This window comes from Podarcis muralis, chromosome 10, assembly GCF_964188315.1.
Source record: "Podarcis muralis chromosome 10, rPodMur119.hap1.1, whole genome shotgun sequence".
Lineage (NCBI taxonomy): Eukaryota > Metazoa > Chordata > Lepidosauria > Squamata > Lacertidae > Podarcis > Podarcis muralis.
This window is the reverse complement of record NC_135664.1, coordinates 16,201,996-16,214,938: the sequence shown is the minus strand read 5'-3', so window position 1 is coordinate 16,214,938 and position 12,943 is coordinate 16,201,996. Positions and strand designations below refer to the sequence as shown.

At 41.6% G+C, this 12,943-nt stretch overlaps 1 protein-coding gene across 2 annotated transcripts in view; it reads right to left on the bottom strand.

Moving 5' to 3' along the window:
• Positions 1-12,875, bottom strand: part of MOV10L1 (Mov10 like RNA helicase 1) — a 39,195-nt gene extending 26,320 nt beyond the window's left edge. For both annotated transcript variants that reach the window (XM_028747116.2, XM_028747117.2), the window contains exons 1-6: positions 12,691-12,875; positions 7,043-7,227; positions 3,876-4,032; positions 3,108-3,220; positions 1,362-1,552; positions 931-1,071 (exon numbers count right to left, since the gene is read on the bottom strand). In XM_028747116.2, the coding sequence (XP_028602949.2) occupies positions 931-1,071; positions 1,362-1,552; positions 3,108-3,220; positions 3,876-4,032; positions 7,043-7,227; positions 12,691-12,778 (875 nt within the window). In that variant the 5' untranslated portion in view covers positions 12,779-12,875. The remainder of the gene's footprint in view (positions 1-930; positions 1,072-1,361; positions 1,553-3,107; positions 3,221-3,875; positions 4,033-7,042; positions 7,228-12,690) is intronic.
• Between the last annotated feature and the right edge of the window lie 68 nt (positions 12,876-12,943).

The following is a 12,943-nucleotide window of genomic DNA, read 5'->3' as shown; positions in this document are numbered from 1 at the left end:
AAACTACATGGTTAAATGATATTTAAAAACACTGAAATTAAATTAAATGTGTAGTGGTTCATGTAGGGACACAGGTGGCGCTGTGGGTTAAACCACAGAGCCTAGGACTTGCCAATCAGAAGGTCAGAGGTTCGAATCCCCGCAACGGGGTGAGCTCCCGTTGCTCGGTCCCTGCTCCTGCCAACCTAGCAGTTCGAAAGCATGTCAAAGTGCAAGTAGATAAATAGGTACCGCTCCAGCGGGAAGGTAAACGGCTTTTCCGTGCGCTGCTCTGGTTCGCCAGAAGTGGCTTGGTCATGCTGGCCACATGACACATGTATGCCGGCTCCCTCGGCCAATAAAGCGAGATAAGCGCCGCAACCCCAGAGTCGGTCACGACTGGACCTAATGGTCAGGGGTCCCTTTACTTTTACCTTAGTGGTTCATGTGTCAGACTAGGACCTGGGAACCAGGATCCAAATCCCCACTCAACCATGAAGCTCACTGGGCCAGTCCCTGCCTCTCAGCTTAGCCTTCCACACAGACTTGTTGTATTAAATGAAGAAAGAGAGAAGCATGTATTCTGCTTGGGAGCTTCTTGGGGAAAAGGTGGAATGTAAGTGCAATAAACAAACAGTAAGTGTAGGGAGAATGCTAGAGATAAATGGAGGTTTGTGTGCTACTTACCATTCACAAAATTTACAATCATTCATTAAAATTGTCGTAAAATTAGTTTTTCACATTAAAGCTTCATGCATCTAATGACGAAGCTATTTACAAAAGGAATGTTACCAGTTTTACTGACCCTCGCACTTTCAAACTGGACTCTAAAAGCCCAACTGCAAAAGTAACTATGAGGGAAAAAATACATCATGGTTTCATAATGTACAAATGCTTTTAAAGAATAAATGCTTTTAAAAGGAAAAATCTAGGGAAGAAGTTACAACTTACTCTATCCATACTTCGATGCTTTTATGCATTCCTAATTTTAGTGTTCCAAAGTTTATCATTTTTGATACCTCTAGGCCTTCTTTGTCCTTCATTAAGTTTTCGTATGATTCATCCAAATTGGTTGCATTGGTTAGAGATGACCTGTAAGATTTCAAAATTAGAAACCATGCTGCAAAACTATGCATATAGAATTATGTAACAAAGCCCGATCTGACACACATCTACATTTTTCTTTTCTCAAGTTAGAAAGTTAAAACTGACAAAACTTTCATAAAATGCTAAAACCAGAATGATTTTTTAAAACCACTCTTCTCAAGACATACATGGAGAATTATGAATGCAATTTTAATACTTCTGGCCTCACTTCAAAGTAGATTTTTTAAAAGTGAACTCTAAGCAGTCGTTGACTGAGGGAAGAAGTTTTTTATTACCAGTTATTTTCTGCTGGAGCCATACAAAGTGCTCTCCAGATATAACATGATTGGTTACTCTCCACAACCACCACATTGACAAGGTCATGTCTACGAGGAAAATAACCATTAGGAAGTTTCAGGAAATCCAGGGTGAAAAAGATACTGTCGTCGACTACACCAGTTCTTCCACACACACTGGAAACACGAAGCTGTAAAAAAATGTAGTTATCTTTAGATGCAATAAAATCAGTGTAAGCATGCATAACCCATTTGAGGTTACTGAGTGGGCACTGTACTTCAAGCCATCCAATTACAGTGGTACCTCGGAACTCGAACGTAACCCGTTCCGGAAGACTGTTCAACTTCTGAAATGTTTGAGTTTCAAGGTTGAGCTTCTGGTTGGCCGACAGCTAAGTTTTTGCACAGTGAAAGCCGTGTCAGACATCTGTGTTCTGAGGAACATTTCAAAACTGGAGCACTTATTTCCAGGTTGTTGGCATTTGGGAGCTGAAATGTTCGAGAACGGCGCTGTTCGAGTTCCGAGGTACCACTGTACTCTTTAAAAACTGCCACATAATATATTAAACCTTAAACTGTATGCTGTACTGTACTCTAATTATCTCAGAGGCTCCCTTGTTAAGGAGATGTATCGGCGCCTCTGAAGGTGGAAGAGACCATGGTCCAGAAACTCAAAAAGTCAGCTCTGCTCTGCCTCTTCTCCTCTTCCGGTCCATCCATCTGCCTTCCTGCCTCCTTCAACTTGCTGTGTTCTCTTCTGTCTCCTTCCTCTTCCCTCCTCCTGCAACTCTCACCTGCTCTCTCCATCTTTCTTCCCTCTGAGCCCTGCTGAGCACTCTTCTCACACTTCTAATAGTACTGCCAGCTGACTGGGGATGGGAACCCTGCAGGGATGCTGCAACAGCTCATGCCAGCAACTGGATTCCTCTGCTGAGGTGCCCGGATGGACTCCACAGTGGAGAGGCGTGATTTTGTGCCCCCCCGCCCCCGGTATGTCCCTCAATGTTCTTAACTGCCAAATATCGTTAAGTCTTCTATGAGCTGCTTGACCAAAATATTGGCTTTGTTAACTTTGACTCTTGGAGCACTACATTCAAAGTGAATGATCACTCCACATCACCTGTGGAGTGATAGTCAATAACTAGATTTTTAAAAATTGCCAGTGATCATTACATAGTATTAGTAACACTTCCAAACTACAGCTCCATTCAGGTGTTAATACTTTGGTTGCCTCTATGCACGTCACGGGACGCTCCCAATGTCACTGTGTAAGTAACATTCAGACAAAGTTTGGAAATCCATTCGATGGACACAAGCTAACTCTCACTGTTTTATATATATATATATACAGGACAAGCTTCAAGTCAAAAGGTATACCTAAACTACAATCTTGAAACTTTACAGTGGTTTAACTGTCATGGCTTTCTATAATACTTCACAACTGTATTCTTGTGAAGGGTTGATGACTCCTTTACAGATTCCACAGAACTAAAATTGTCAGGGATCCTGATGATAGAGGGAAGCCATTAACAGTTAAACTACTTGAAGTCCAAAATGTGATTTTCAGAGTTGAGGCCCAAATCAGCAGATTTTAATACAATGAACATGCTTCCTATATAAACAGGGTAGCTTTACATGCAAGGACAGTTCCTGCTATATAGTTACCCACCCTTTCTCCTTTTACATTATAGTATTTGATACAATATTTTTAAGAAATCCCAAAATTAAACCATTCAATAGACATACCTTGTCAATTCTCTTATACCTCAAGGGCTTTACAGAAACTGCTTCACTGGTCCAGGTTGTTGGGTTAATGAAATATTCTACTTGCACCCAATCTCCTTTACAAGGGTCAAAACCTTAACAATAACATTACAAGAAAATGGAAACAGTTTGAACAAGACTAAGTCACTTTAAGAAAAGTTAAAAGTACTGGAGCACTAAAAGGCAAGTATACCTAGCTACTAGACCAAAATTTGGATTAAATGAAGCAATGACCAGAAGGGTAGCCATAATAGCATGTTGCAGCAAAAAACAGGAATTTTCTGGCACCTTAAAGACTAATGAATTTATTATGGTATAAGCTTTTGAGGACTTTAACCTGCAAAAGCTTATGCTGTAATAAATTCATTAGTTTTCAAGGCATCACAAGACTATTTGCTGCACTGTTTTATTCTTCGAAATACCAGAGGTCAAACAAAGTTTCAAAATGGAAAAAGGGAAAGTACTCCAAACGTCAAGAGTCCATTCAAGTTTTGAACAGATCTAAGATTACATGGCTTATTCAACAATAAAGATCTTAATTCTCAAGAGCAAACACATCTCTGAAATGTAACTGCGATGGTAAAGATGCTTATAGATTCACATATACAAAACACAGTTTTCTAAACCAGTTTATATTCTTAGAAACCCTTTTGTCAACTCATCTAAAGCAATTTTCAAAGAAAGAAACCCTCTGCAACTTAAAATCACAACTTTGTGTTTATAACAATTATCAAGGTAGGCATAAGTTACCTTCACAAACATCATCCATGGAAAAGGAGGTTGTCTGATTAACGCTGCCACCAACTGCAGTTAGAGAAGTAATACTGCCAATGAGTGTTTTGGTGTCCTGGTCCCCTTGATAAGGACACTTGCTGTCATCTTCCCATTTATCAGATACCTTTTCTACCTGTAGAACAAATCAAAATTACCTACAGGAGGCATCCTAGCAGGACCTTCAAATGTGATTTGAGACCTAAGGCTGAGGTTCCTTCTGTTGAAACTGGCCCCTCTCCAAATGCTGCACAACTTCTTCAAACATGTACATAGCTGTCAACCTTCCACCAATACAAATCTTTATGGACTGAACCTGGAAGTGTGCTCAGTACAAACCAAGGGGCCAAAACCAACCAGGATCAGCCTTATATTAGAGAGCTTACCAGTATTTTGGCCATGAAGAGATGTCAAAAGACACAAAGGCACTTAAAGAGAGCCATGAGGATCCAGTACACTGAGCTGCAGACATTGGAGAGGGTGGAAATGCAGGTGGCTGCTCACAGATCTTGGCTTTGAAAGCAGGAGCAGACAGTTTCAGAAAGGAAAGTTTTGGTATCGTTTAATTAATTTACTCTTAAGTTCTGCTGAACCTACCATCAGAGCATGCACTCAAAGTGTAAGGGCTCATACATTCCTTAGCCCAACAAGGAATCAGGTGTGCCATTTAATCAAGCCACCTTGGTAAGAGAACTAGATAAGAGGGTGCACACTGTTGGGAGTGGGGTGCTGAACCAGAAGAAGGTATATGCTTTCTAAGACTTTGCAAAGTTTATCAATGACCACTGGAATTTGCTTGTGAATGCGTCTTAAATTTTTCTTTATATACGTATATCAACCACCTGAACAAGGTGAGATAATTCGATACTGTGAAGACTACCAAAGCATGTATTAGTAAAGGTAAAGGTACCCCTGCCCGTACGGGCCAGTCGTGTCCAACTCTAAGGTTGTGCGCTCATCTCACTTAAGAGGCCGGGAGCCAGCGCTGTCCGAAGACACTTCCGGGTCACGTGGCCAGCGTGACATCGCTGCTCTGGCGAGCCAGCACCAGCGCAAAGCATGTATTAGGAAGCTTCTTAATATTTACTCTGCTGGATGGGTTAACTGCTCAATGCTAGCTGATTACCTTCCATCTTGGGCAGTTACTGAACTACTGCAATTAGGGATGTTGGAGAATTCTGACAAAAACGAAGATGAATGGAAATTGCCAATGTTCCCTTATTTGTCCCCTCTCTGGAACAGAAATCAATCCAGCAGATATGACTGGTATTCAGCGCTGTTATTATTTTCAGTCTGCAAATGACATACAAGTCCCCCCACCTCCTCGCCTTTTTCTTTCTACTGAAATGGTGGAATAATGTAATGAAAATGAAATTAATTGCTTTATGTAATTTTGCCACAGCAGACAGCGAGACAAATATGAACGGCAGCAGAACCAAAACACTGCTGCATGTATGTAGTAGGTTTATCTTCAGTTTAAATTCATACATGTTAGCTTTCTTTGGTTTGAGTTCGCTTTGATTTTTAGCTCTCAACAGAATTGATCTGTCTCTCTCTGGAGCAATCTGCTGGCAACTTCCTGCAAATTTAATGGAAAATAACCCTTCCTATTTTCAGGATGGGAAGAAGTGCTGCTTCTTCGCAGTATCTTTCCATATGCATCATTGCTTAGTGTTTTTTCTACAAATCCCTGGAAATGATTACTGTACATTTTTGGAGAGGTACTTGCACCTAACATTTAGTTTTCATTGCACATTCTCTTCTCTCTTGATGTTGTATTTTGTCTACTGCCAGCCTTGCTGATTCTAGAGGAGGCTGTAGCCAACTACTGGAACTATAGCCAGTGGGACAACTCTGCCACCTACTGGGTCCTGTAGGTATTCCTCCATCTGGAATACCAGCGATATACTTTATATACCGCATCACATGCAAATACATCCTTTAAAAATTGAATGTTAGGGGCCTAGCTACACTACAAACGCACAAAACTGTTTCTACAGCAGTTGAACAAAGACATTGTTCTTATAAAGGAGACATCCTCTTTCGTAGGTAGCTGAACATAACAGTGACTGTCTTCTGAAAACCACTGGCAAATTATGATCTTTTCTGTATAAACTGAGACAGCTCACTACCAGTTAATAAATGTATATGGACCAAACTACACGCTATGAAATAATAAATCTATCTGAACTAAATCAGGTTGGCTCCTTGTTCTTCAGCTCAGTAATACTCAAATCCGTTTATGGAAAAGTTTAATAAAATGCTGAATTTCAGAACAGATTGGTTTAAATTAGCAAGAAAAAGGTGTTTAAATCATGTTTTCCACTGAAAGATCTTGTTGACTCTTCACAGTAAGGGTTTGTCCACACTTCCACTCGTTCTGTACCTAGAAAACAGAGGCCCGATTAGTTTTTTTCCTTTGCCCCCCCCCCCCCCGAAAACCTGCTGTTTACTGCTGAGTTGGAACAAACATCAATCCACTGAAAAAATGATTGGCATTTGTTCTGATTCAACAGTAAGCAGCGGGTTTCCCCAGTGAGGGAGAAGAGGCGGGACAAGTGGAAGTGTCAACAAAAGCCCTAAATTGGTAGAGGAAGAGCTTATCTACGTTCAAGAGTCTGAAGTGACTTCGGCTTTCTTGCCGAATTGGCATATATAGGAAAGTCTCTCACTCTGATCAACTGAGATCAGTTATACACAAAACTGAAGTTTATTTTACAGACAGTTAACATAATCACGGGACGCGGGTGGCGCTGTGGGTAAAAGCCTCAGCGCCTAGGGCTTGCCGATCGAAAGGTCGGCAGTTCGAATCCCCGCGGTGGGGTGCGCTCCCGTTGCTCGGTCCCAGCGCCTGCCAACCTAGCAGTTCGAAAGCACCTCCGAGTGCAAGTAGATAAATAGGGACCGCTTACTAGCGGGAAGGTAAACGGCGTTTCCGTGTGCGGCTCTGGCTCGCCAGAGCAGCGATGTCACGCTGGCCACGTGACCCGGAAGTGTCTCCGGACAGCGCTGGCCCCCGGCCTCTTGAGTGAGATGGGCGCACAACCCTAGAGTCTGTCAAGACTGGCCCGTACGGGCAGGGGTACCTTTACCTTTTTTAACATAATCACATGACCAATTTCTATAGCTATTTATTTGAGTCTCACCCTGATTGCCCTTAATCCATGAGAGGTTTTATCTTCTTCAACAAGAGCTACAACCTGCTGTCCAACTTGCAGTGGAATGTTGCTCATCACAGCTTCGCTGGTGAAACAGATCAAATCATCTATCAAGCCGTAGTCTAGGCATAATCTTGTCACTACACCATTTACGGTTTTTAGTTCATTGCCATCTAAAAAGAAGATAAAATACATTTAAGTTGTGTCAAAAATAATTTGCTGTATTTGCTACAGCATTGGGAAATTGTTCTTGCTGCATCTTGCCACCTCTAACAGAACATCTGTAAGGATTTCTATAAATGACGATGGTTAGCAAAATAAATGTTATTTATTCATATGTTTTCCCTCCCCTCTTCTGATTAGATTCTAAAGCAGCATAGAAACAAAGTGGTTTTTTATGACTAGCTTATTGGAGCAAATGAAGCCGATACTTTTCTCTCCTTTCCTCACAAGCTCAGAGTAAAAAAGGACTGGGCTTAACCTCCAGGGGCCCTTTACCTTTACAACCTCAGAGTAATGAGTTATTGTCTGGGTTTTGTCACACCATAGTTTTACCAAAACATCCAAACTGACAAAACTATGATTTGCACTTGAGCAAGGGAAGGAAGGAAGTTAATATGCAAGCCCAAAGCTCCTTCCAGGCTTATTCCTGTGGTGCCAAACCATAATTTGGCATTTTGGCCAAATGTAGAGAAAACTGAAGGAATTTGGTTAATTCCTTGACAGGAGGTAAGGAATCTTACTGAGTTTATTTAAACTATAATACCACATTGGGAAACTTTCCAGGTATAACACCTGGCAGCCCTAGTGTTGGAACAACCTTCACCAAAGAGAGCTTATCAATGCAAAATTTAGTTGAGCTGAACTTGATGAATATCAAGGGAGCTCCAATTTCTATATTCTTAATGGCAATTTCCCTATATATGTTCTGGGGGTTTCTAACATTCTCCACAGTTCACTATACAGTACATTATGGTTTTGTGGGGAATAGCTATCTCCAAATGGGGATCAGGTCAGATAAATTTGTTTGACAAACATCAAAGCCACAACATGGAGGGGGAAGGCCTTCCCATTCACCACCAAGAAAATATCCAATAGTTCCTCAGAATAAAAGCAAATCACAACTACTGTAGATTTTAAGTCTACTGAAAGAGGAAGCAAAGTCCTATGTACAACTTTACAGACAGGGTTTCCTTTGTCTTGGGAATAACTTATATAAGGGTGGCAAACCTGCAGACCTCCAGACATTAAGATCATAAGCCAAAGGTCTATCTATTCCAGCATCCTGTTCTTACAGTGGACGATCAGATGCCTATGGGAAACACAAGAGCACTCTCAGCTGCGACTCTCAGCAACTGATATTCAGAGGGAGAAAAACAACTCTGTATTCATTTTCTCTACGCAGGGGTTCCCAACTGGTGGCCTGCTGACTACAGAGGGTCCACGTAACCCACCCATGAGGTTTGTGACACCATTCACATAACAATAACTACCATAGAGATATCAAAATTTTCAAAAACAGGGGGTCTGCAGCACTTAGCTAACAGGTAACCACTGCTCTACACCATGTATATTATCGTGCATGAAAATAATGCCCCCCTCACCTTTTCCCTAAATTTAAGCGTCAAATGCTGTAACCTTTCCACATTGGGAAGTTATCCTAAATTTGTTTTATGAACCCCAACATAGAATTTACCTTTTTCACAGCATATTGCACATTGGGCCAACTTCTTCAACAAGCTATCTACTACAGCCACAGAGTCTTGTTACTTTTTTGTCACTGCCAGTTCAGACCCACATACGTAAAATTGGGGGTTTTTTTTGCCCCAATGTGTATCATTTGTAAAGGCTTGTAGAGCATTCAGTGTTGCACTCAGAGTTGTTGCAATCAATGTCATGACTAACTTAAACATTTATCAATTTCAACAGGTTTATCTGAGTAGGACTTAGCTGGATACACCCCTTGGCACTTTGATTGTGGCTACCTTCTGTAATCATGCTATCAATCAACAGGACATATTCACAGACAATGCATTTGGAATCCGGATATAAAGCTGCCATAATTGTTAACAGCCTAGTAATTAGAAAAAGGAAAAAGGCAGAAGAGGAACAATTTCATATAAATCCTCCTCCTCCCCCTAAATCAACTTGAGCACTGAGACATTCTCATGTTGACAGTCATTTCTATGCATGGTTGGCGAGTATATGTGTGAGATTGAGATAACACTGTCAATCTCACTAGACAAAGTAATGTCTAGCAACAACTACAAAGGCCCACAATTTAGAAGAGTGCCACAAACTATAGAAACTAAGTAAGACTGATGAACACTGAAGAGAATTCCCAGTGAATATGTGTGAGGATATTTCTTAAACCCTTTTGTAAAGTGAAAAGGCTAGCTTCAAACTTGAGCGCACACCTTTCAAAAACACATCATAAATTATGTGTTTACTATATCCTTGTATTTAAGCAGTGATGGGCAATAAGGAATCGCATGCAAGCAAGTACATGGACTTCTATACTGTATATGAGAATGAGTGGAGAAGGGGCAGAGTTCTTCATCCCTCCTCTACAAGCTTCCAGCAGGCTAAACAGGCTCGCCTCCCCCCACCCTCCGGAAGGCTAGTAACATTAATGGGCTTATTTACAAGCCTGGTTTACGAACAGCTACTCACTTTTGAACAAGTAATGTTTACATGAACTCTAGCTGTAGTCACTTGAAATGTCAGCATTCTTGTGGGGTGTGTATGTAGTAATATTCACAGAACTATACTTCTTAGAAAATCACTGATTACTAACAGTAAACATCACGCGACAAATAGAACAAACACAAAAGTTGAACACAAATTAGGCAACAAGTAGAAATCGTTCCCAGAAAATGTAGAAACATAGAAGCCTAGAATGTTAGTAGATTTCTTAGAAAGGCTCTTTTGTAGCCAAGAGGAACAAATTCTTAAAGGAATCTATTCCAGATTTCCTAGTACAGGCTTTGTTGTTCTTCATTTATTTTCAACAAGTAAGTAAAATAATAAATATATGAGGGGTGGCCAACTCGGTTTCTGCCAATAGCTGTGGACTACAACCAGGGCCCACCAAAACATTTTGGCACCTGAAATGAAGGAAGAAAGAGCGAGTGAAAATCTCCATCAGCAACAAGGGTGAAGATGGGGAAATAAAGCTCTACATCAGGATCTCTGTGTGCGATACCTTGCTCTGTGCCCTTGTAGTTACCGTATTTTTCGCCCTATAGGACGCACTTTTTCCCCTCCAAAAATGAAGGGGAAATGTGTGTGCGTCTTATGAGGCAAATGCAGGCTTTCACTGAAGCCAGGAGAGCGAGAGGGGTCGGTGCGCACCGACCCCTCTCGCTCTCCAGGCTTCAGGAGAGCCCCAGCGCCAGCCCCACAAGGTCGGGGGACAGAGGGAGGCGGAACGCCGCCATCCCGCTGTCTCCCGAAGTGGTTTGGAGGCTGACGGCGGGGAGACCCCGCCGCCAGCCCCGCAAGCAGCGGGGACAGCAGGGAGACGCAGCGCGTCTTCCTGCTGTCCCCGGACCTGATCTGAAGGTGGGCGGTGGGGAGAAGAGCGCTTCTCCCCGCTGCCGGCCCCACAAGCGCCTGGGGGGGGGGGAATAAAATTTTTTTTCTTTATTTCCCCCCCAAAAAACTTGATGCGTCCTATGGGCCGGTGCGTCCTATGGGGCGAAAAATACGGTATGTACTTTTTATTTTTCACTAAAGAATATAAAATTAAGAAATAATATCTACAACAGGATCTGCTGCCTGAGGTGGTCGCCTAACCTTGCCTCATGGATGGGCCAGATCTGACTACAACTCCCAAGATCCCTCAGCAGCTGAAGCTGACGGGATGTGCTGTCCACAATTTGGAGGGAACAGCATTGTCTACAGGATGAATGGATTCTCTTTTCTAATAACAGTAATAAATAAAAATGCCCCTTAAGACTTTTAAGTGATGTATACAAGAATCTCTATTTGTGGGACAGAGGTCTCAAGGCAACAAGTCATTATTATAATAACCTGGGATCTCTGGATAAAAAAATGGTACATAAACTGAATAGCTATTAATTATGGGATACCTCAGTTGGTAGAGCATGAGACTCTCTTTTTTATATAAGATTTATTTATTTGGTTTTTCAGATTAAAATTTTACAGTCACATATTCCAACATACAACATAGAAATAAGATTCCAAGGAATCTCTTGCAGTTCCCTCCTCCCCTTTGTTAATCATTTCGCCCTGCATCTTTTATGATAATCCAAATCAATTATCCCTCCATTGTGTCCAAAATTCACCATTAAACGACGAGTGACATTCCAATCCTACTAACGATTTTACCCATTTACAGACTCTCAATCTGAGGGTCATGGGTTCAAGTCTCAGGTCGGGCAAAAAGATGAGGCTGGACTAGATGGTCATTGTGGTGCCTTCCAACTCTACGACCTGTGACCCTATAAAGCCTTTTTGTAAAAAAATAATAATGAGGTAACTAATGCCAAAAAATAATAATGAGGTAGCTAATGCCAAAAAATAATAATGAGGTAGCTAATGCCAAGAAAGGCATCAGTGAAGAGTGGCAGATGGAAATGGACTTTGCAGAACTGGTGAAGCTGACGGGAAAAATCTGAAACCAGCACTATCAAGTACTGTATTCCAAAATACTTTTTAGAAACCCAGCCAGATGGGTGGGGTATAAAGAACAAATAATAAAAGACTGGAGTAAATTTGCACAATATTTGAAAGATCATTGTAAGCAATTAACAACACTAGTAGGGTTATCTGAAGACTTCTAATGAGAATTTTTTTTTTTTTACCTTTCTACATTTATTTAAACTTTGAGGTATTTTGTGATGAATTTTATTAGAACTGGAAAATATATAAAATGCTGTGATATAAAGGTTAACTTTGAAAGCCAAGAGGTGGGAGGGAAGGAAGTTGATAGGCTCTAAAGAGCCAATAAGGATAATAATGATGTGATTATATGTTTAAATGGAATTTAATATATATATATGGATAATAATGTGATTATATATATTTAAATGGAATATATATATATTCCATAGACAGTCATACCTCGGGCTGAATACGCTTCAAGTTGAGCTCGTTCGAGTTGCGCTCCTCGGCAACCTGGAAGTAACGGAATGCGTTACTTCTGGGTTTCGCCACTTGCGCATGCACAGACGCTCAAAATGACATCACGCACATGCGCAGAAACAGCAAAAAGCAACGTGTGCATGCGCAGACATGGCGTCGCTAATTATGTTTACTTCTAGATGCGAACGGGGCTCTGGAATGGATCCTGTTCGTATCTAGAGGTACCACTGTGTATATATATATATATTCCATATATAAATATATACATATATATATATATATATATATATATATATATATTCATTCATTCCAGTAAATATATGCATATATATACATATATATATATATATATATATATATATATTCCCTGGTGCCTTTATATATGCTCGCTGTCCTGGGAGTAAGAACCACGGAACTCAACCGGGCTTACTTCCGAGTAGACCCTGAAGGAAGGCACCCAAGAAAGGAACAAAGCTGAGCTCGGAAGGGAGGGAATGAGGGGGGGGGAGTCAGTCAGCTTCTTCTACCTCCGGCTGCGCGGCGCCTGCCTCCTTCCATCTCCTCGTCAGCCCTTCGCCAGAAAAAAGAGACGACTTTGGAAAACAGGTGGTACATCTTCTCACAAGCCAGCGAGGCGCCTCTCTTGCGCTTCCCGCGCTTTTCCGCCTCCGCCCCACGAAGCGCTGGACACCGAAGGACCGTTCGCGCGGGAGGCGGACTGCGCATGCTCCGACCCGCTCTTATAAAGTCGCGCGCTTGCGCCGGCGAGGTAGAACGCGC